The sequence below is a fragment of the Equus caballus genome, chromosome 28, assembly GCF_041296265.1.
Source record: "Equus caballus isolate H_3958 breed thoroughbred chromosome 28, TB-T2T, whole genome shotgun sequence".
NCBI lineage: Eukaryota > Metazoa > Chordata > Mammalia > Perissodactyla > Equidae > Equus > Equus caballus.
Window position 1 is genome coordinate 47,318,995 of NC_091711.1, and position 21,228 is coordinate 47,340,222.

The 21,228-nt window shown below is 60.6% G+C and overlaps 1 protein-coding gene across 5 annotated transcripts in view; it reads right to left on the minus strand.

The window, feature by feature from the left end:
* WNT7B (Wnt family member 7B) overlaps positions 1 to 21,228 on the minus strand; it is a 50,867-nt gene that overhangs the window by 17,344 nt on the left and 12,295 nt on the right. For 2 of the 5 annotated variants that reach the window (XM_005606783.4, XM_023631166.2), the window contains exon 2: positions 8,731 to 8,957. In XM_005606783.4, coding sequence (XP_005606840.1) covers positions 8,731 to 8,957 — 227 coding nt within the window. Of the gene's footprint in view, positions 1 to 8,730; positions 8,958 to 18,478; positions 18,698 to 21,228 lie in introns of those variants that run through there. The other 3 variants (XM_070253618.1, XM_070253620.1, XM_023631165.2) reach the window with 3 other exon arrangements.

Below are 21,228 nucleotides of genomic sequence, written 5' to 3' on the forward strand. Positions count from 1 at the left end.
TCTGTGACAGACACTGAAAAGGACCCTCTGGCTGATGGAAGAAAGAGGAAGACCCACTGTGAGGCGGTCGCAAGGGTCTGAGTAAGAAATGCTGGTGGCCTGCCAGGCGGAGGAGGTAGGGAGTGGCCAGGCTTGGGACACAGTCTGAGGGTGGAGCCAACGAGACTAGCAGGTGAACCGTGAGGAGTTTAGAGAAAGATGAACCCAGAAGGGCTCCTGATGCGGGGCCCGGGCAGCTGGTGGGGCCGTCCCCAAGAGAGGGGTAGAGAGGACCAGGTTTGGGGGACCCAAACAGCTGCCTTGGCCACAGGCAGTCTGGGGTGCCCAGGGGACCGCAGAAGGGAGGTGGAGGCAGCTGGGCAGCCCAGCCCTGCCCGGGAAACCCCCAGTCCTTCCTGATCACCATCACCAGGGGCCAATCCCAGACGGAACTGGGGTTCCTGGTAACCCCGGCCCAGTCCTTCGCTCCACCAGGCCTCCGTTTCCCCACGTAACATGGGGGTAAGGCCCAGGACAGGGGGTTCCAAACCTCTTTAGCAAGGAGCTTTCATCAGATGGATCTTCCCGAGGAGAAGCTCAGAATGGGGCTGCTGGAGTTGAAGTGGCCTAGGGACATGGGTTGGGGTGGGGCCCCCGAGTCCTCCAAACCTGAGGCCCAGCCAGTGGGACACTGCTAGCTAGTGAGCTCCCCTGCTCCTCTGAGGCCCCACGCCCACCCTTCTGGCCCCCAGGCTCCCACAAGCCTAGAAGTGAGTGGGAGAGTTCTGTCCCCTCCCACACACAGTTTATAGGTGGACAGACTGAGGCCAGGGAGGAGAGGAGACACCCTAGGCCACACCAGTGTCACCCAGCCGAGTGGGTGCAGTGGCAGTGCCCACGTCTAGGTTTTTAGGGGCATAGAAACCGGAGAGAGAAGCCCAGGGACCCAGGGCAGGGTCAGCGAGCCCCCTTGGAGCTGCTCACACCCAGCCTGGGCTCGGTCACGGGGCCTGGGCCTGCAGCTCCCTGCCTGAGCTGCGTCCCAGCACACGCGTGGCTCAGGCTGGGGTCCGGGTAAGGCAGGGAGGTGGAGGCAGGGACAGGGGGCCAAGCAAGCCCAGAGAGGCCTAGAGGCCCGGCTAGGCCCCAAACCGCTCTCTGTGCTCTTGAAGAATCAGAAGCCTAGAGCCCAGGCCTGCCAGGCCCCTTGCCTGCCAGCCTTGGGGTTCTGGGCAGGCACCTGGTCTGGACCACCTGGGTCCAAACTGGGCTCAGCCCAGTGGCAGCTGGGCAGGCTGCCTCACACCCCCATGCCTGTTTCTGCCCCTGTTTAAGGGAGGGAATCACATCATCCACCTCCCAGCGTCCTGTGCAGCCCAAGAGAGTTAGTGCCACGGGCGGCACAGAACAGACGGGGCACAGGAAGTGCTCAGAGCAGTGCCTGGTCTCATTGCCCACCTCAGCACGGGCCGAGCCCGTGGGCCTGGGGTGGGTGAGGGAGGGCGAGGGCCTGCGCTGGCGGACATGTGTGCACGTGTGCACGTGTGTGCATGCCTGTGGATCCGTGTGTAGAGCTCGCTCTGTCTCTCCCATTCTGTAGCTTCTGTTTGTCCTTCCCTCTTGGTTTCTGTCTCTCTCTCTGTCCCTCTGTCCCTCTGTCTCCTCCAGCCCCACCCTGGCCCCCACCCCGGCTCAGCTCCGGCTGAGTCAGTGTCTCCACGCTAAGCTCTTCCCCGCCGTTGTCATAAACAGAGCAGTGGAAAAACTCATGCCAGGTCCAAACACGCCGGCACGCCCGCATGCCCGGGGCCTTTGTTCTGACCCAGCAAGGCCCTCACATGCTGCAAAGTGGCCCTCTAGGTGGGTCGTGCTCCACGGGACATGGGGGGCACCAGGCCCAGAGTGGGCAGAGGCTGGCCCAGGGCCACACAGCGAGGAGCAGCATGGGCCGGAGCCCAGGGTCTGTGTCCCGAGCTGAGCTGGCCTTGCAGAAGCTTGTGCCCCTGCCCCGTGGCTCTGGGAGGCTGAGAAGGCCTCTCCTGCAGCCTCTCTTGGTAGGAGGTCAGCCTCAGGCAGCCTGCCCTCAGGATGCTCCCTCCTCATCAGGCCTCGCAGCAAAATCAGCAACTGCCTGGGTGTGGAGACTGGTGGAATTAGAGCCCCTTGTCCCCAGGGCTGCTGCAGGGCCCCCTGGCACCTGGACCCCCACCAGGGCGCAGAGCTGGGCTGCTGGGCTCAGATCCCTGGCTCTTACCATCATGCAGCCTTGGGTGAGTCACAGGCACCCATGAGCCTCAGTCTCCCCATGGATGATGTGGGGACATAGAACCTGGAATGAGTGACGTTTGTGTAAGGGCCAGGCACAGTGGGGATGGCGCAGGAGATGGCTGCAGTCACAAGAGAAATGATCCTCCTGAAATGGTGGCAGGAGGCACCGGGTTCAGAGATGGGCTGAGGGCTGGGCCAGGCCTTGCCCCTTGGAGGCCAAGGGTGGTGGCCCACCATCCTGTGATTTGTGTCCTGCCTCCGTGAACCAGAGTCCAGAGCCCTTGACCCCTCATCCGAGGGACCCTTTGGCAGAACCCCGGGGTGGGCACTGAAGAAGTGGAGCACCTTCCTGACCCCCATTCCAAGGAGAGACCTCAAGTCCTGGCAGAGTTCAGGCCCCATCCTCAGTTCCTGGTCCAGGTGGGTAAACTGAGGCCCAGAGAGCACAAGGCTGTGTCCCGTACAGTAGGCCCCAGACAGCTGGCCCAGGTGGCATCTGCATCCCCAGCAGTGCCCTCTCCCGCCCAGACTCCATACCCACCCCACAGCCTGTCCCACCTGTTAGGGTCCTGCCAAGAGGGTGGAAAATCCCCATCCTGGACGAGTTCCAGGCAGCTTCCGAGGGACCATGTGAAAGGAGCAAGCAGCACCCAGCCCAGCACCTTGCCGGTCAAAGGCCTGCTGACCTTCGGGCTTCCATGCTACCCACCGGCAGGTGCAGAGCCTGGCCACTTCCACAGTCACCTCGGGCTCCGCCCCTCCCGGGCGCAATCTGGCCTTCTGTGGAGGAGCACAGAACTCGAGCCTACCTGGAGTGACCTCAGGCCTCTTATCCTGCACCAGGAGTGGGCGTGGGTGGCTTTGCCTCCAGAAAAGTCTTTCTGACTCTGACTTTGGAGGCCCCAATTGGCCCTTGTGTCCTGACTGCCTGGACTCTGAGCCTCAGAAATGTCTGTTCTGCTGCCTCAGGCTGGGCCAGCAGGATGGGAGTGGGGAGTGACCGGAGCAGACAGGACAAAGATGTGCATCCCTCAGATTCGGGGCCTGCAGGTCATGAGGGCGTGCCCAACCCAGCCCCATCAGCTCACCCGGGGCATCCTGGGCACAGGGCTCCAAGAGCAGGGCTAGTGGCCTTCACTCCACCTCCCAGGGCCCTGCCCCAGGCCTGACATACAGCAGGCACTCAATGCATGCAGGCTGAACAAGAACAGGGGTTGCCAAAGGGAGCCACGCTCACACCCCTGCACTGCCCCAGGAGGCAGCTGGTTAGTGACCCTCTGCCCTCAGCCGAGCTGGAGGACAGTGTCCTGGAAGGAGACTGTCAGATCTGGCTTCAAATGTCCACTCAGACCCTGACCAGGGTGACTCTGGGCCACTTACGACTCCTCTGAGAGCAGCGCCACCCAACAGAAGTCTCACATGAGCCACGTAGGACATTATAAATACAGAAAAGTGAAAAAACTAGGTTAACTTCATTTTAGTAACATTTTATTTAGCCCATATATCCAAATAGTACCTTTTGCACATGTAATCAACGTAAAGATCATTAAAGAGATATTTTACTTGCATTTTTCTATCAAAGCCTTGGAAATCTTTGTGTCTTACACTTAGAGCATATCGCAGTCTGCATGCACCGTATTTCAAGTGCTCCCTGGCTAGTGGGCGCCTGTGGGACCCCTGAGTGGACAGCGTAGCCCTCGAGCCCTAGACCCTCCTGGGGACTAAGGTCAGACCTCCCCAGGTCTGGCCTGTGAAGTCCCGGGCAGGGGGCCCGTCAGTCACCCTCTCTCCTCCAAGGCCCCGGCCAGTGGCTGACTCCAGATCTGCCTCTCAGACTCCCAGAGGCAAGCCACTCTGCTCCCTCGGATTGTCCAGGAACTGACAGCGTTTCCTGAGCCCCTACTGTCTGCAGCTTGTGGGCCCAGGGCTCAGTCCCAATGCAAACCTTACCACAGAGCAGACCTGAGCGGAGCCAGCGGCCCCTGCCACGCCCGGGTGGCCACGTGAGCCCAGATTAGGGGCAGCCCCTATGCCTGGTCATGTCTGAGGCGGCACATGATGGGGGGGACTCAGTGTTCCATGGCAGCTCGGGGTGGGGGGTGGGAGCCCGAGTGCACACAGCCGCAGCCCCCATGCCCCGTGCCAGTGGGTCCCAAGGGACTCTGGGCTCAGGCGGGGGTGGGGCAGTGGCTGGAGGGCGCCCGTGTGCCGAGGGAAGTCCTTCTCCTGCTCAGAACCTTCCATGCCTTCCAGCAATTCACAGCACTCACACCTTGGGTTCACAGTGCCCCAGCCCTGCCCCGCCCCTCCAGCCTCAGGTCTCCCCATCCTCCAGTTCACCCTCGATGATCCTGCCTGCAGTTTCTGGAAAATACCATCCACTTTCTGGTCTCTGGGCCCTGGTGCCTGCTGTTCCCTCCACCTGCAGCCCCCTTTCCTGTGCTCACCTCCAGGCTGGTCTGGGTCACTCTGATTCTCCCTCGAGTTTCAGCTTACATGTCACCCTGTCAAAGAAGCCCAGGCCAACAGTCCTGGCTGGATTATGGAGCCTGCAGGAAACGCCCTGCCTTGCTTGGGGTCCCCGGGGTACCCGAGTTTCTAACAGGCGTCCCTGGAATACAAGGTTCACCCCCTGACTCTCGCGTCTCCCCCCAGGCCCCTGCCCCACCCCATGGCAGAAGACAGCTGAGTTGGGACACATTCGTTCCCTCCCCGTAAGCTCGTTTTCAGTTAAGGAAGAGACAGATCAGGAGGGCCCTGGGCCACAAGCCTCGCTCCGTAGATGAGGAAATAGGCCTGGGGTGGGCTTGGGTGGCCAGAAGGTGGAGGCCACCAGTGATGAGGGGAGACCCTGGACTCCCTGCAGGGAGCAGAGGAAATGGCACCTGCAGGGTCCCAGGGCAAAGCCAGCAGAGGAGCCTCGTAGGAAAGATCTATCTCACGTGAAGCAGTGAGCTCCCCATCCCAGGAGGCGTAGAAGCAACAGCACCAGGTGCTGGTGGAGAGGTTGGATCTTTGCACAAGGCTTGATTTGCCCCTTTAAGGGGTTTCCCATCAGTTCTCAAGATTTAGGCATGGTCCAAGGTCATGGGCAAGGCCTGAAGGGGCCATCCCACGCACCCAGGCCATTCCCCCTCTTGGGGCCAATCATTAATTGGCACCGCCTGAGTGGCTGCTCCCACGAGTGCCCCCGGCTGCCTGCCAGCTCCTGGCCCGGCTCCCATCCCGTGCCTGGGGCACCCGCATGCCTCTGACAGGGGCTGGCCTCACTGCTCGGCCCCACTTCCTGCTGGTGACTCCCAGCAGCTGAGCCCCCGGAGGAGCAAGGTGCCTGCTCAGACCACCATCACAGTGCCCAGCGGGGTTTCCGCCGCCTTCAGGACGCGGCCCAGCTCAGCCTGCAGCCAGAGCCCTCCTGGCTGACACGAGAGAGAGCCAGCCCTTCCTCAGAGGGCAGCAAGGAGCCAGGGAGGGCTTCGGCCTCACGGGACACCTCAGCCTGGGCGTTGGAAAGCCCACCGGCCCTGGGTGGAGCGCAGGGAGAGCCTGAGGCAGGCGCTGAGCTGGCCCGGGGCTGAGCGGTGCAGGGAGGATGGAGCACCAGGATGTGACTAGGCCTGGCTGTGGACAAGGAAGAGCCAGGGAGGCGTGGGGAAATCAGATGTGAGTAAGCGGAGCAGACGGGAGGGACTCCCAGGGCGAGAGGCAGCAGGAGCAAAGTCCCAGAGGAGGGAAGAGAAGGCAGTTGGCTACGGCTGAAGCTCTGGTTTTCAGAAGGGATGCAGGGAGGGAGGGGCTACTCAGACTCCAAGCTAAGGAGTTACCTTTATCCTGGGCAGTAGGGAGATACTGTAGGTTTTGAAGGAAGGGAGTGACGTGGCATGGCTGGGGCTGGGTAGGAGGCAGGAGGAGGCACTGACAGCTGCCAGGGGGAGGGCCACAGAGGCAGGTCCTGCAGTGGCCATGGGGCAGAGTGGAGGGGTGGACAGGGGAAACGACATCAGGTTTCTGCTGAGATGACTGGGGGGTCAGGCTGGTGGGGAGGAAGGCTGGGGACAGAAGATTTAAGCAGAAGGATGGTAAGGATGTCAAGCCAGTGGTCCCCTGAGTCAGCCTCACTGAGCAGCCCACAGGGAGCAGCCGCACTGGTCTAGGCGCCCGGGGAGAGTTGGTCGGGGCGGAGCTGAGAAGGGGCAGCCAGAGAGACAAGAGGTGGGGCCCAGCCGAGGAAGAGGGGGTCAGTGGGCCATGCAAAGGTCACTAATGGCCTGGACAGGGGTGATGGGAGCTAGAGAAGGTGATGGATGGGGATAGCAGGTGTGGACAGCTCTGCCTAAAAGTTTGCATCTGAGATGCTCGTGAATGCTGGAGGGAGCGTCGTGGGGGCTCTCTAGAAGCTGAGCGTGTGATGCCTTGTCCCGAGGGGAGCTCAGGGCACGAAGAGCGCCACAGAGCAGCCCCACCTGCAGGAAGGGGGCAACATTTACACCAGCCCCCGACCCCCCGCATCAGGCCGGCCTTGGCTGTGGCTGCCCCTCCCAGTGGCCAGAGCTGTGGACCCTCCCAGGTTCATGTTGGCCGAGGGCTAGTTTCCAAGAAGAAACAGCTGGGAGCTGTTAGCCGCCATCTTCGCGGCTCCAGGGGTGGGTGACGCTCAGTCACGGTGATCTGCAGGGGCACCGCCAGCGTCCACTGTGGGCAGTCACCGGCGGGGGCCACATCTCCCTTACCGCCTGTGTCTCACGGTCCCAAATGGAGCCCCCACCCCGTGCAGCCACAGGACCATTCTCACTGTCCATCTCTCTTTGCACAGTGGGGCAGCGACATTACCAGAGAGGGTGGCAGAGACCTGGATCTGCGTCCAGCTCCACCGAGGGCACACCGTGTGGCCACGGGCAACCCCTCTCCTCCCCTGGGCCTCAGTTTCCTCAGCCGTGCAGTGGGATGAGAGCCCACCCGGCAAGAAGTGGGCACAATGCCGACGTCCTCCCGACTGTGGTGGACGGGGTGGGCAGCCGCATCCTCCCCAGCTGGCACCTGGAGGAAGGGAGCTGCACTTGGGTGGTGGGGCCCTAGGGAGGGGCGGTGCCACCCTCCTGGCTGTGCCAGGTGCCACCCACAGGCTGCTCACCACAAAGGGGCCCCTGGGGGCTTTCCCCCGCACCCTCCCCCAACCCCACGCAAGGCGTTCCAAGCCCTGCAGAGCTCGGCTCTGGCCTGGGTCCCGGTGGCTGTGGCTCTGCTCGGCAGTCCCAGGCTCCTGGGCCCTCTGGGATCGGAAGGATGTGTTGTGCCCACATGCTTGGGGCCTACCTGTGCCCGCAGGCTGAGGTCTGGAATAGCAGGGGCCCCCCTGCGTGCCCAGCCCTGTGCCCCTGAGTATTCCTCTCCCCCATCTGACCCTCACAATGGCCTGGAGGGGCCAGTCACGTCACTATTCCCACGCTTACTTGTTCAACAGCCATTTATTGAGCACCTACTGTGTACAGGCACGGGGAGAGGCTCTGAGGACCCAGAGGAGGGCCTGCTCGCTCAGAGCTCGTGTTACAAACGAGGGAACTGAGGCCCCAGCAGCCCCGGGTGCCCTGCCCAACGTCACACAGCTGCATTCAAATCCAGGTCAGACTCCAGAAGTCACGCTTTTCCCTTTAAGCCCCTCTCTGGGCCCCAATCTCCTTCCCTGTAAAATGGGAGTGACGGATCCTCCTGTAGGGCTCTGAGGACAGGAAGAGGGGGTGTGTGGCCCTCTTTCCACCTGTGATGTGCTTCAGGGGCTCCCACTGCCCACGGGATTGGAGGCTCACCCCTGCCCCCCATCCCTTCCCACACACTCGATGCTCCCACACACATCGCGCCACAGCATCCTACGTGCCTCCGCTCACGCTGTTCCCTCTGTCTGGAGACCCTTCTACTCTAGGAATCACAACATTCATACAGCACTTCCTGTGGGCTGGGCACCATTCGCACGAAGCCCCCCAGCAACCCCTTGCAGGAACTACAACTGTTATCTCATTTTCCAGATCCAGAAGTGGAGGAACAGAGAGATGAAGCAGTGTGCCTAGGTCCACACAGCTGCTAAGCAGTAGCAGAGCATTCCTCTAGCCACTGCACCATACTGCCATGCTGCCAGCCTGCCCAGCTCACATCCACACTGGGACCACGTCCCCAACAGCTCAGAGCAAGGACCCTCATCCTCTTATGCACTGGCTCCCATGGACACCTTCTTTGCCCCAGACGCAGTGGTGTCCCAGAGGGCCAGGCCAGGTCTGGGTATCCTTGGGGCTCTCGGGCTCCCACCCAGGCCAGGCACAGAGAGAGACACAGGGAAAGCTGCTATCTCAAAAAGTCGGTCAGCAGGGCCAGTGCAGAACACTGAGCATAGGTGGCCTGGCCTGGCCTTCAGTGGGTGGTGGGTGGCCTGGTACTGGCCCTGGTCCCCGAAGCCCCGACGCGGGGTCCCCCGGATCCCAGAGGCGCCCTTACCTACTCGGAGCTCTTGCCCGAAGACAGTCTTCTCGCCGAGGGCGGAGCAGTTCCAGCGTCCAAAGCGGAACTGGTACTGGCACTCGTTGATGCCCATCTGCGCCCCCTCCCCAATCACGATGATGGCATCGGGCCGGCTCTGGCAGATGGCGCGCTGCCGCGGGGCCAAGCCAGGAATCTTGTTGCAGATGATGTTGGCGCCCAGGGCCACGACAGACGACAGCGCTCTGCAGAGAGGGGAGAGGACAGGGTGAGATGGCCAGGCAAGGCCCTCCCGACTCAGGCTCAGTGGGCCAGTGTGTTCTAGGGGCCTGCCACAGGCCAAGCTGTGCCCACCAGGGAACAAAGCACAGATCCCAGCCCTCAAGGGGCCATATTCCTTTGACTCACACGTGTGATCCCGGCCTGGAAAGGCACACACACCCACGCCCCCTCAGCCCGGGACTCGCAAGAACCGTGGAATCACAAGGCCTGCCAACTGCTAGTCCTACAGGATTGCAAGAACCACGGCTCCCTACACCTCTGAATCAGACATGGACCCTTCCTTCCGGGACGTGATAACCCACCTAGGATTTGACAGCCATCAACTCGGACTGTCCACAGTGGCCCCTGAACAGCAAACCCCAACTCCACAGGGGGCGCTTTCCCATCATCTGTAGACCCCTTGCTCCCTTTCCCTCCACCCCCAGGTGCCTGGGCCAGGCAGGCGTCTGAGCAGACTCGCCACAAGCCCACCGAGTCCTGACTCTAGCTGCAGCCCACGTGTGACCTTGGGAAGGCACTCAACTTTTCTGAGCCTCACTTTCCAAATCCATGAAATGGGGTATAAAACACCTGACCCCACCACCACACGGGCTCAGATCAGAGAACTGGGGAGAAGGGCTGCGCACACAGGCACAGCTGCTGTTATCGGTCACTCATTTCTGGATGACTGGGTGCACTTAGAGGAGGAAACAGGAGCTGATGTGAATTGAGCACCTACTGTGTGCTGGGCTGAGCAGTGAGCTTTATTACAACATGGTATCCTCAGTGGGACTGGGGAGGGTGCCTGGTACTGAATCTCCTGGCAACCCCCAGGGACTGAGGCCGGGACAGGAGGGCACTCGCCAGGCTCACTCCCTCTTTACGGGACATGTTATCGCATGATGGTTTGTTTGTTTAACAAGGTGAAATTCACATAACATAAAGTTCACCATTTTAAAGGGTACGGTTCCGCAGCATGGAGTATATTCACATGTTGTACAACCACCACCCCTACTAAGTTCCAAGATATTGTCACCACCCCGAAAAGAAACCCCACACCAGCGGGGGTTAGCGGTGGCTCCCATTTTCTTCTCCCCCAGCCCCCAGCAACCACCGCTCTGCTTTCTGTTCCTTCGGATTTGCCTATTCTGGCCGTTTCATACCAATGCAATCACACACTACGTGACCTTCCATGTCCAGGTTCTTTCACTTAGTATCATGTTTTCACAGTTGATCCACATTGTAGCATGAATCAGTATGTACTCTGTTCCTTTTTATGGCCAAATAATATTCCATTGTCTGCAGAGACCACATTCTCTTTATCCATCCATCACAGGCAGACATTTGGGTTGCTCCTACCTTTGTTGTGAATAGTGCTGCCCGCGACATGTATGCACAAGTTTTGTTTGAGTCTCTGTTGTCAGCTCTTTGGGGCATATGCCTAGGAGTGGAGTTGCCGAGTCCTAAGGTGGTTTGTTTAGCTTTTTGAGGAACTGCCGACTGTTTTCCATAGAAGCTGCACCAACTATGGGGTCTTGAGCACCTGGAGGAGAAGGCGCAGCCGCCTGCAAGGAGGGGGCGCTCGCTTCAGCAGACCTTTGGGCAACAGCTGGCTCTCAAAGCAACACCTGGCTTCCAAGCAACAGACTGCGTCTGCTTAGAGAGGGGGCAAAAGGCAAGAGTGGGGGAGACCACCAGGGGCTCCCCAGAGCTGACGCCCAAGGCCCTGGCCTCCCAGGGCAGTGAGTTCCCTCCTTCTACCACTGCCTGCCAGCCCCTTCCTTGAGAGAAACCAGTCAGTGTTTTTCCAGGGCAGCTGAGCACCCACAGCCAGCTGGGAAAGTCCCCGTGTGGTGTGAGCCCACAGCACGTGCTGCGCCCAGGACGCCCCAACAGACACTCAATCCCCACCACCCGCCTGCCCCGCCGCTAATCTGGCCAAGATCCCCCTGGGTCTCCCACGGGCACAATGGGCAGAAACGCCCGAGGCTGGCGTGGAGGAAGAGCATCTGGGCGGGTGGGGCTGGGAGCGGGCTGGAATCTGGAGAATTCAGCCCAAAGTAATTGTAGAGCCTCAGAAAGCTGACCCGGGGAAATGAGATGGATGGGAACCCTGCTGGGCACCAGCCTCCAGGCCGCAGGTCCAGGCGCTTTGGATCCTGGAGGCTGAAAGCACGCTCCAAATTCCCAAATTCTTCCAGCAGCTCAAGGCTGCAAAGCCCCCACTGCCCGGGGTCAGAGCGCCTGCTGGGGGCAGGAGCTCGGATAAGTGGGGTCTGAATCGGGGCCCTTTGGTCGGGCTTGGGATGGACCCTGGGGGTAGAAACAGATCGTTGCAGCCCAGGTCTCCCGCCTCCAAGCAGGCCACCTCAGCTCCCACCAGCACCCAGATCTGACTGTCACTCCCCTGCTCAGAGCCCACCCAAGCTCCCCAAGCTCCTTTACTAGAATGGGAGGCCTCCGGGATCTGGCCTCTGATGACCCAGTCACCTTTGCTTGTGCTGGTCGCTCTGCCTGGGACGTACCTCTCCCCCGCTTTCTCTGTCTGGCAAACTATACTTCCTTTCCAGGGTCAAGTGCAAGCCCCAGGGGGCTCAAACCCCTCGACCCCAGGCATCGAGGACACACACTAGGTACTTGTCTGTCATGTGCTGACCTCACCCCTGGTCTCACGGTCACTGCTTCCACACCCAGCCTCCCCATCAGACGGTGAGCCCCTCGAGGGCAGTGCCAGGTCTAAGCTGACTCTGGGGCCACCTGGCCTAACCTGTGTAGCCATCCATGAGTGTTTGTGGGATGGATGAAGGAATGAATGAGTGAATACTCAAAGATTACGTCTAAAAGAGCTCTTACAACTCAATAACAAAAAGACAACCTAACTTAAAAACGGGCAAAGGACTTAAATAGACATTTCTCCAAAGAAGAGAAACAAACAGCAATGACCACAAGCAAAGACCCTAAACATCACTCATCATTAGGGACATGCAAATCAGAACCATGGTGAGGGGCCACCTCACATCCACTAGGACTGCTGTAATCAAAATGATGGAAAATAGCGCGTGCTGGCGAGAGTGTGGGGAAATGGGAACCTTCGTGCATTCCTGATGGGAATGTGAAATGGTGCAGCCGCTGTGGACAACAGTTGGGGAGTTCCCCCAAAAGTTAAACATAGAATTGTCATAGGATCCAGCAATTCCAGTCCTTGGTATCTATCCAAAGGGACTGAAGACAGGTGTTCAAAGAAAAACTTATACACAAACGTTCGTAGCAGTGCTAGTCCCAACAGCCAAAAGGAGGAAATAACACAATGTCCATCAGCGGATGAACACATTAACGGAATGTGATCTGTCCACACTGAGGAATATTATTTGGCTATAAAAAAGGAATGAAGCATGGATACATGCCACATGGATGAACCTCAAAAGCATTATGCTAAGTGAAAGGAACCAGCCACAAAAGACCACATGTTGTACGATTCCGCCTATATGCAATGGCCAGCAAAGGCAAATCCACAGAGTCAGAAAGGAGCTGGCGGCTGCCAGGGGCTGGAGGAGGCGGAATGGGAGTGACTGCTTAATGGGTGTGGAATTTCCATCTGGTGGGATGAGAAAGTTACAGAACCAGATAGAGGTGACGGTGACACAACATCGTGAATGTACTAAATGCCACTGAATTGTACACTTTAAAATGGTTGAAGTGGTAGATTTTATGTTATGTGTATTTAACCACAATTTTAAAAAATTCTAGCTATACATAGCACGTCTACACCCCGGGCCATAGGTGGGATCAGTGCGAGGGGACGAGAGGGAACTTGTGCAGCAGGTACCCGGCTTGTACTGGCCTGTATGCTTCCCCAGGGGAGTGAGGGGCTGATGGAGTAGAGGGGATGAGAGCCCCCCCACACCCCACAGCATGCCAGCGCACAGATTAAAGGGAAGCAAAGGCATCAGAGAGGAGAGTTACACTGGATTTTGTGCCAGGAGCATAAATAACCAGATAGGTCGATAATTCAGAAGTCGTTTCAAAACTGTCTCCCTTAGAACGTGGAGATTTTTCCCCTGATGATATCAAAGGATCCCACCTGAGCACCAACCCTGGCCAACATGGGCCTCAGCTGTGCCTCAATTCTCTCCTGGAATGGTGAGCCTGGCCATCCTCACATCACAGGGGTGCAGACTGGAGTGCAGAGAGGCCAGGGAACCCGCCTGAGGCCGCACAGCCCGGCTCGGAGCCCTGTCTCTGCTTCCAGAACTCAGATGGAGGCAGCACGAGACTCAGACCAGCGCACACAGCAGGTGCACTACGAATACTAGAAGCCAGCCTGGAGCAGGACACAACGCCGACTCTTCCTTCTCAAGACACAGCTTACGTCCTTCCCTTGCTTAAAATCCTCCAGGTCACTCACTCATTCATTGGGTTTGTGGACGGCTTCTGTGGCCAGCGTTCAAGGTCTGGTGACCCGTCTCGGCCACCCTGTCCATCATCTCCCCCACAGCCCGCATGTGCATAGCCAGTCTGACCACTGCCCTCCCTGAGCAGGCCTGGCTGCCACCCCCAGCCTTGCCCACACTGCTCCTTCACCTAGAGGGGAGGGGGCTGAAGATATAGGCAATCCACACTGGCCCTCATTAGGAAACCATCAGTGTGGGAGAAAAGGCAAAAATATATAACAACGAAATAACTGGTGCTCTGGAGAAAAGTGGGTGGGCAGAGGCAGCATCCCAGGATAATTGGCAGTTTGGGGGTGAGGGCACGCTGTGGGCACTCTCAGCCAGCTGCCCCGCAGGGTGGGCCCAGCCGTCTCCCCAAAGCAGGAAGAACTTCTGGGCAGCTTCCAGCCGCAGCGGCCCGCCCAGGTGCCCCGGAGGGGAGGGCCGGAGGCTCTGGACGGCCTGTGAGCACAGAGAGGCCGGGCGGGGCACTCGCGTTCAGCCGCTGACCTTCTCCATGGAAAATTCTGTTTCGGGCTCATCCCCTTGTGCTATTCAGGGGCCTTGGGACACAGGCAAGATGCCAGGAGGAGTGGGCAAAGCTGACAGTCTGGAAACTTTCCTCACCCCTGGCCTGGACCAGTCCCAAAGGGAGCTGGGAGGAGAAGGGGCTTCAGGTTCCTGCAGACACGAAGCTCCAGCCTCATCCCCAGGGTCTGTTGACAGACCCCTCCAGTCCCAGACCAGAGGGCAGTGAGGCCAGCAGAGGGCCGGCAGTGTTTCTTGGCACTGGGTTCGAGCCAGGCACCATGCAAGGAAGGGGGCCACCACAGGACAGCAGGAAGATCTTCCTTCCTGCCAGAGTGGTCCCAAGAGGATTGGGTCCCCCTAGGACGAGGGGGCTGCAGCGGAGGTGAGGGGCAAGGTGACCAATGCCAGGTGACAGATGGGTACAGAAGTGGCCAAGAAGGCAGGACCTTTGCTGCGGCATTGGCCAGGTGCCAGACTACCCACCTGGCAGCGCTGTGGGCCTGGCTGCCCACCTGCCCTCTTTCCTGCCTGGACTCGGTCCACAGATGTTGCCAGCCGGTCTCCACTGGGCTCTCGGCCTCTGTGAACCCCAAATAAAGGAGCCGGGCTGTTTCAGCGGCTCCCAGGGGGGTGAGGAGGGAGGGGACAGGAGACCCGGGGGCTGTGGGGCGGAGGGGCCCTGCACCAGTGAGGCTGTGCCAGGTGGTGCCCTCCTGCCCTCAGCCTGTGTCCCAGCCAGCACTTGGGGCCAGGGTGCAGAGCTGCCCACCTGCTGGCCATGCCTCAGCCCAGACGAGCTGGGCCCAGCAGCGGGGCCAGGCCCCAACAGGCAGCTTCTCCTGGTGCTGCACAAGGCTGGGAGGGGACCCGGCTCTGGGCCATGGCCACTGTAGCTAAGACCCTCATCCAGGCCTAGATCCACTCCTGCCAAGGCCCGGCTTGGGGGCTCCTCGGGGCAGCCTCCCTCCTCCAACACCCTTGAGGGATAACACGTGGGTTACCTTACAGTCGGTGACTCTGAGGCCCAGAGAGGAGTGGGATGGGGGGCCAGGGTGTCCCCTACGCCCAGAACTAAAGCCATCCCGTCGCCCCCCCATCTCCGCATAGGACGCCCTGCTCCATTCAGGGTGTAACCACTCTGGAAGCCTGTCCCAGTAGCCAGGAGTCTAACCTAAATCTCTCATGCTGTTCAGAGTTCTTAGAGGCTTAAGGCAGAGTGAGCACCTACTGTGTGCTGGATGCTTGGCTAAGAGGTCCCCTCAGTGGGGAGGCAAGTGTTATAATAATAATTATTATTATTATTATTATTCCTTCAGAATAAGAACCAGAGGTCCAGAAAGGTCTAACCACCTGGCCCATAGCTCAGGGAGGGAGGGAGGGGAGCAGGGGCTGAGACCCACACCTCCCGCCCCAGCTGGTCAGTGCCTTATTACCCCCTGTCCTGCCTCACAGACAGTTGGGGGTGGTCACCTGTCCACCTGGAGAGCCATCTTCCCCATTGGTCCCTAGGGGCAGGAGGCTGCATTTGGGGGTGAGCTGCATTGGAGGGCCTTCCCTGGGGTGCTCCTGAAGGAGGGCCCCAACTTGCACCAGGCTGGAAGGAGTCCCTCAGGCCAGGGGCTGGGTCACCAACTCTCCCCAGACAGGCCAGCCCCGGGGCTCCAGGACAGCAAGGGCCTGTCTTATTCCTCACTGTGTGCTGCGCCTGACCCTCGGTGGTCCTCGTGGAAGGAGTGAATGAATGATAGACGGATGAGTGAGCGAGGGGAATGCGTGCAGCTCAGACACATCTGACCCCAGCTCGAGCAGAGAGCAGACCGAGGCAGCTGGGACCTCCTCCGTGGGGCTGAGGCTGCGGGCTGGGCAGGTGGGCCGCTGGGGGCAGTCATGGCGTGCCCTGTTTTCACTCAGACTGCTACAGGTTGATAAAATCAGCTTTTATTCCCACTCTACATACGGCTGAGAAAACGTCAGCCTTCCCTATGAAGGCTTAGCCCTTGAACCTGGGGTGGGTGGGCAGGGTGACGATGAGGGTTATGGGGGTAAAGCCACCCCAAAGTAGCCCTCGAAAGGCCATTGATCCACTGGCATTGCCAGTGACAGGAAAAGCCGTGTCTTTCTGATGAAAAAACCCGAGAGAAATGGTGTCACGCCAGCCCAGGGCCACGTGACAGAACAAACCTCTCAGACCCAGAGGAAGCCTCGAGCCATCTGATCTGTCCGCAGGGCCATAAAACTACAGCCACGGATGTGGCCGCGTGTCCCGAGGAGGCCGCAGGAGCCAGGCACCTCCACCTCAGCATCTTGTTTCTCCTACAAATTCCCCAACAACTGACCTCACAAACCACATCCCGGGAGGGAGAGAGATGCCCCAGTGGAGGGCAAACGGCCTCACCAGGGCAGGGACTCCCACCGGCCCGGCCCCGAGCTCCCCACCAGCTCTAACGCAGCCCACTCCCACCCCCAGGTTTCTAGGTTGGAGCAGCCCCTGCCCCAAACCAACCACAGAACCCTGGGAGTGTTCCCTAGGCGAGGATGGGGGCAGCCCTCCATGGGGGAGGCGCAGGATCCAAGTACTTCCCATAACCCGGACCTCATGACTGAGCCGGCTGCGCCTCAACATCCCGGACCCCTCCCATGCCCCTGCCCAGCCACAGGAGTTGGCAGGGGGTCACTAGAGGACGTGGGCCCTCCTTCCCTCCCCCTCCCCAGGTAGCATGTACCACCATTGGGCAGGTCAGCCATGATGAGCACTGGCAGCACACCAGGTCCCCTCTGCCCTCTGGGGCCACCCACCCCCCAGCCTGCCCCTCCCACCCACCCAACACCAACAGGATGGCAGCCCCTGGGCCTGTCTGAGCCAGGCCTCTGAGCCCCAGCCTGGGCTGCTCCTCATGGGCCCAGGCCGTGGGTGTCAGCCACGAGGTGGGCCCCAGGCTCACCCCAGTCACTCACTCTGTGTTCCCCCTCTGCACCTTCTCTCAGCCCGTCCTCCTTCCCGACACGCCCTCCTCCCAGGCCTGCTGACCTCCCCACTGCAGACACCCTCCTCCAGGAGGCCCACCCACCCACTGGACCCCAGGGAGCCAGGACTTTATGCCTGAGCCACTCAGGCTTTTCCTAATGCCATTTGGGACACCAGCTGTGGGCTCCCCACAGTGGGGATCCCCAACACTGTCCAGCACCCAACCAAGCCCTGGGCTGATGTTGGATGTGAGCCCCCACCCCAGCCCCAGCTCCCTGGGAGGTGGGGACAAGCTGGCCAAGTTGGGCTGGATGCCTGGCCTCCCTCCGGGCCCCCATCCCTGGCCCTGGCCGCGGCTGCCCAGATGCCCTGAGCTCCTCCAGCCCACGCTCCTGGCCTGGGGCTCTTTGCAATTCTTCCTTCTCGGGCATCCTCGGGCAAAATATTTGAAGAATGTTCTAATTATCTGCGATCAGCCAGGGAGGCGGGCCTGGGTCCACTTGTCCAGGAAGTAACTCAGCAAATACCTGGGAGGGCAGCACCTGGCCCCCACGCCCACCCAAGTCTGTCTCTGCCAGCCTCCCCCTCAGGTGGACAGGGGCTGGCCCAGAGCTTTCCAGCCACCAATGGGCCAGAGGAAGCTCCTCTCTGGCTCTGGAGCCCAGCAGAGTCCCATGGGGCAGAGTGGGGGGTGGGGGCTAGTGGTGGCCTCAGTGCTCCTGCCTGCCAAACGGGGGTAAGAATGTCTTCCAGGTCTGGGGTCACTCTGCAGACCCCCCCAAGCCACTGTCACAGTGCCAGAGCTTGGCACCAGCAGGGTCCCCACAGCCCTCTTCTGTGGGATGGGATAGGACAGACCAGAACAGATGGGTCAGAGCTGGACATAGCTGGCGCGAGGGCCTGGTGGCACTCAGGCCACCTGTCCCACCTCTGGTCTTCCTTGAATCTGCTCATCTCCGTCCCCCCTGCTGGGGTTCTAGGCCCAGCGCTGTGGGAAGCATGGGGCTCAAGGACAGCCCCAGACCTCGGGAAGGCCAACCCAGGCTGCTCTGAGTCTGTCTTCTCATCTGAAAATAGGGGACAGTCAGCCCTCTTTTGGCGAATGGCTTCTCCCTCTGCTGCCCTGGGCTGGGAAGAACCTGGACCCAATGGGGCAATGGCGGGTCGGGGAGATGTGTGCAGAGGGCAGGTTTGATCACAGCCCACCCTGGCCATCCCACCTGTCCCCTCACCTGCCCGGACACAAGGCCTGCACCTGCGGGAGAGGGACAGGCCAAGAAGACCACCCTTCCTGAGCGGCGTCCCCCACCCTGTCCCACTCCATCCCCAGGGCGGCTCTTCAGGGTGGGTCTTGCTATCCCACTGCATAGATAAGGAAACTGAGGATGCGAGAGAACACCCAGGAGAGAGCTTCGTGAGTGCTGGGCAGGGCTGAGGGTGTCCCAAAAGGAGGCAAAGAGAGAGGCCAGAGGCAGGAAGGGGCCCAGCTGGGAAATGAACCCATCCCCCTGCCCCTCCTGGCCCGCCCAGGCCTATTTCCTGTCTGCACAGTGAGGGGCTGAGGCAACAACCTAGGTACCTGTAGCTGCATCTGAAAGGGCGCTCCCTGGGTCTGAGGTCCTGAGTTCGAGTTCTGCTCCACTGCTGACTCTCGCTGGCCTCCTGGAGCCTCAGTTTACCCATCTGTCCAATGGGGTGAACTGTCCCTGCTTGTAGGCTGGGTCTCCCACAGGCCGGCTGCCTCCACCGTGGGTCCTGCCTGCTGCAATCTTTCCAGGCCACTGCTCCGCTCAGCTCGCTGCCCGCAGTGTTCCCAGGGAAGAGAGCAGAGCGTCCGCCTGCTCCCTCGCGCCCCCGGCGGTCAGCTGCCCGCCCACCCTCCCTACATAGCTGGCATTCCTGGCCTGGTATCCTGGGACCCCACCCTGGGGAGAAACCACGCAGCCTAGGAGAAAGCAGGTGGTGGGCAGGGGGTCTTGGGCAGGGCTGAGGCTGCCAGAGGTAAGCAAGCCCAGCCAGGGCTCCTCCACACCCCTCAGTGCCACAGGGAGCTTGTGGCTGAGGGGGCACAGAGGGCTGGGGGGGTCCATTCAGCCCCCACATCTGTCAGATCTGTGAATCAGGACCTCACCCAGTCATTGTGACCCCAAAACCTCAGGACATTGACCTCTGACCTCAGAAACTTCCAGACCTCTGCTGGGCATCTAGGGCCAATGTTGACAGTCCTGGGCTTTAGCCACACTGAACTAGCAACTCCCCCTCTAGGGGCACCCTCCCCCTTCCAGCAGCCAGGCAAGATTCAAGGCCCAGCTTGGTGCCTCCTCCTCCAAGAAGCCCACCCAGTCTCTCTTCTGCTCTCCCTTCCCGCCTCCCAGCATGGTCGCATCTATGCCAGGCTCCCAACGAGGCCGTTGGGGGCTGAGATTCAGCACCACCTGTCTGGCCAGGCCACGGCCATGCTTCCTGCACCCTCTGCTGAGCCCTGGACTTCCCCTAGGCCTTACCCCTGACCTCTCTCCTTGCTTCCCATGGGACAGATGGGGACACTAACGCCAGAGGTGCCACGGCACCTGAGGCCACACATCGAGCTGAGGCCCCGGCAGGGATGAGACCCTAGCCCCGGCCTTGGCCTCAGCCCCGATGCCCCAGATCTGTCAGACGCGGGGGCGCCTTGCAGGCCTGGGTGACCAGGACGCCAATCTGAAACCTCAGGACAGACGGATGGACGAACAGGCAGGCAGAACAGGTGGGAGGAAGCTGGCAGGCCCCACTGGCCCACGGCCAGTCTGGGAGTCTGGGCACCTCGTGGCTTAGCCAGCGCCTGGGCCTTCCTGGCTACTCTGGGCACAGTCTGAGCAGCAGATTTGGGGGCCAAGACCCTGAGGACAGTGGACAGTGAGCCATCAGCTCTGTGCAGCCTGCAGGGCAGGGCCAGCATCCTGGAGCGTCCCTCTTCCAGGAAGAGATGGGGGTGGGGGCCTGCCTGGGCCACTCAGGACCTCAGGGTGGAATATAAGCCCCGTCCAGGCTCTCCCCAGCTCTATGGCTCTGCCCTCTGCTCTCAACAAAGCTGGGGACCCCCTCGGAGCCAGGACTCCCTGGGCCCAGCTCCCTCACCATCCATCTCACTTTTTAAGCAGCCCACTGCCTGGGGCTGCTCTAGCCAAGAATTTCTGGGCCACCAGGGCCTCCTAGCCAAGAGCCTCAGCTTGGATGCCTTGGAGGACAGCGTGCTCACTCCCCCAGGAACAGCACACCCAACCCCTGGCTGTGAGGACCTAAACAGTGTGGTGAGTGCTTACAGGGGCCAGCACCTTCAGAAGACCTCCCTGGGCTCATGGACCCCAGGCCTTGACCGAGGTGGCGCAGGGTCCCAAGCAGCCTTCCAGCCTTCCAAGGCCAGCCCTGGGCTCCTGGCCCTGTCGCCCCCTCCATGCATACTCCTTGAGCACCCTCCATGGACTGGCTGCCTGGCACCCCAGCCTATTTCATGGGCCTGAGGCTCAGGAAAGGAAGCTGGGCATGCCAGACACCATGCTCCACCCCCAGGGCAGTGCCACCAAGGCAGTGATGACCCTGCCGGAGCAGTGACAGGGGCTCGGTCCATGGGTGTGGCCAAGCCAGCATTTCAGCCCACTCCAGGGCCTGATATGGGCGCATGGGCACATAGAACTGGCCCCGGGAAGATGGGGACTGCAAGGGATGGATCTGGCGCCTTCTAGAAGGGGCGTGTCAGCAGCACCTGGAAATTCCCAGCACACTCTGCCAGCAGTGAAGTCACCCTGGGAGGGCCTGAGTCAGGCCCCCAGCCCATCCACTGTGCCAGACTGCACCTGCCGGGGCCAGCACATCTGGGGCCCAGAGGCCTCTGCCACCACTGAGCAGTAGGCCCTGACCAGGTCAGTGGGCCTCACTGGGCCCCAGACACACAAGCATCATCCAACCATCCGACATGCGGCTACTGGGCTCCCACGGAGTGCCCAGTGCTGCGCTGGGCACTGAGAGGACAGCGGTCAACACACAACCACAGGTCTGGCCTCTCAGAGCTTGCGTGGGACAGTGCCTCCCTCCCACACTCAGCCACCCACGAGCCCTGTAGATCCTGAAATCTGTCCCCTCTCCTCAGCCGCCAGGGGCCCAGGCCCTCTATCTGAGACCAGCCTCTTCCCATCTCCCCCACTGCTGGTCCCGACCCAGAGGGTCTTTCTTAGCTCAGGAGGAAGCTGCCCATCCCTGCCCTGCTTAAAACCTGCTGCAGCTCACCAGGCCTGGGGCCGATGCCCCCGCCACCACCCAACCTCACTTCCCACCCTAACCGGCTGCCACCCA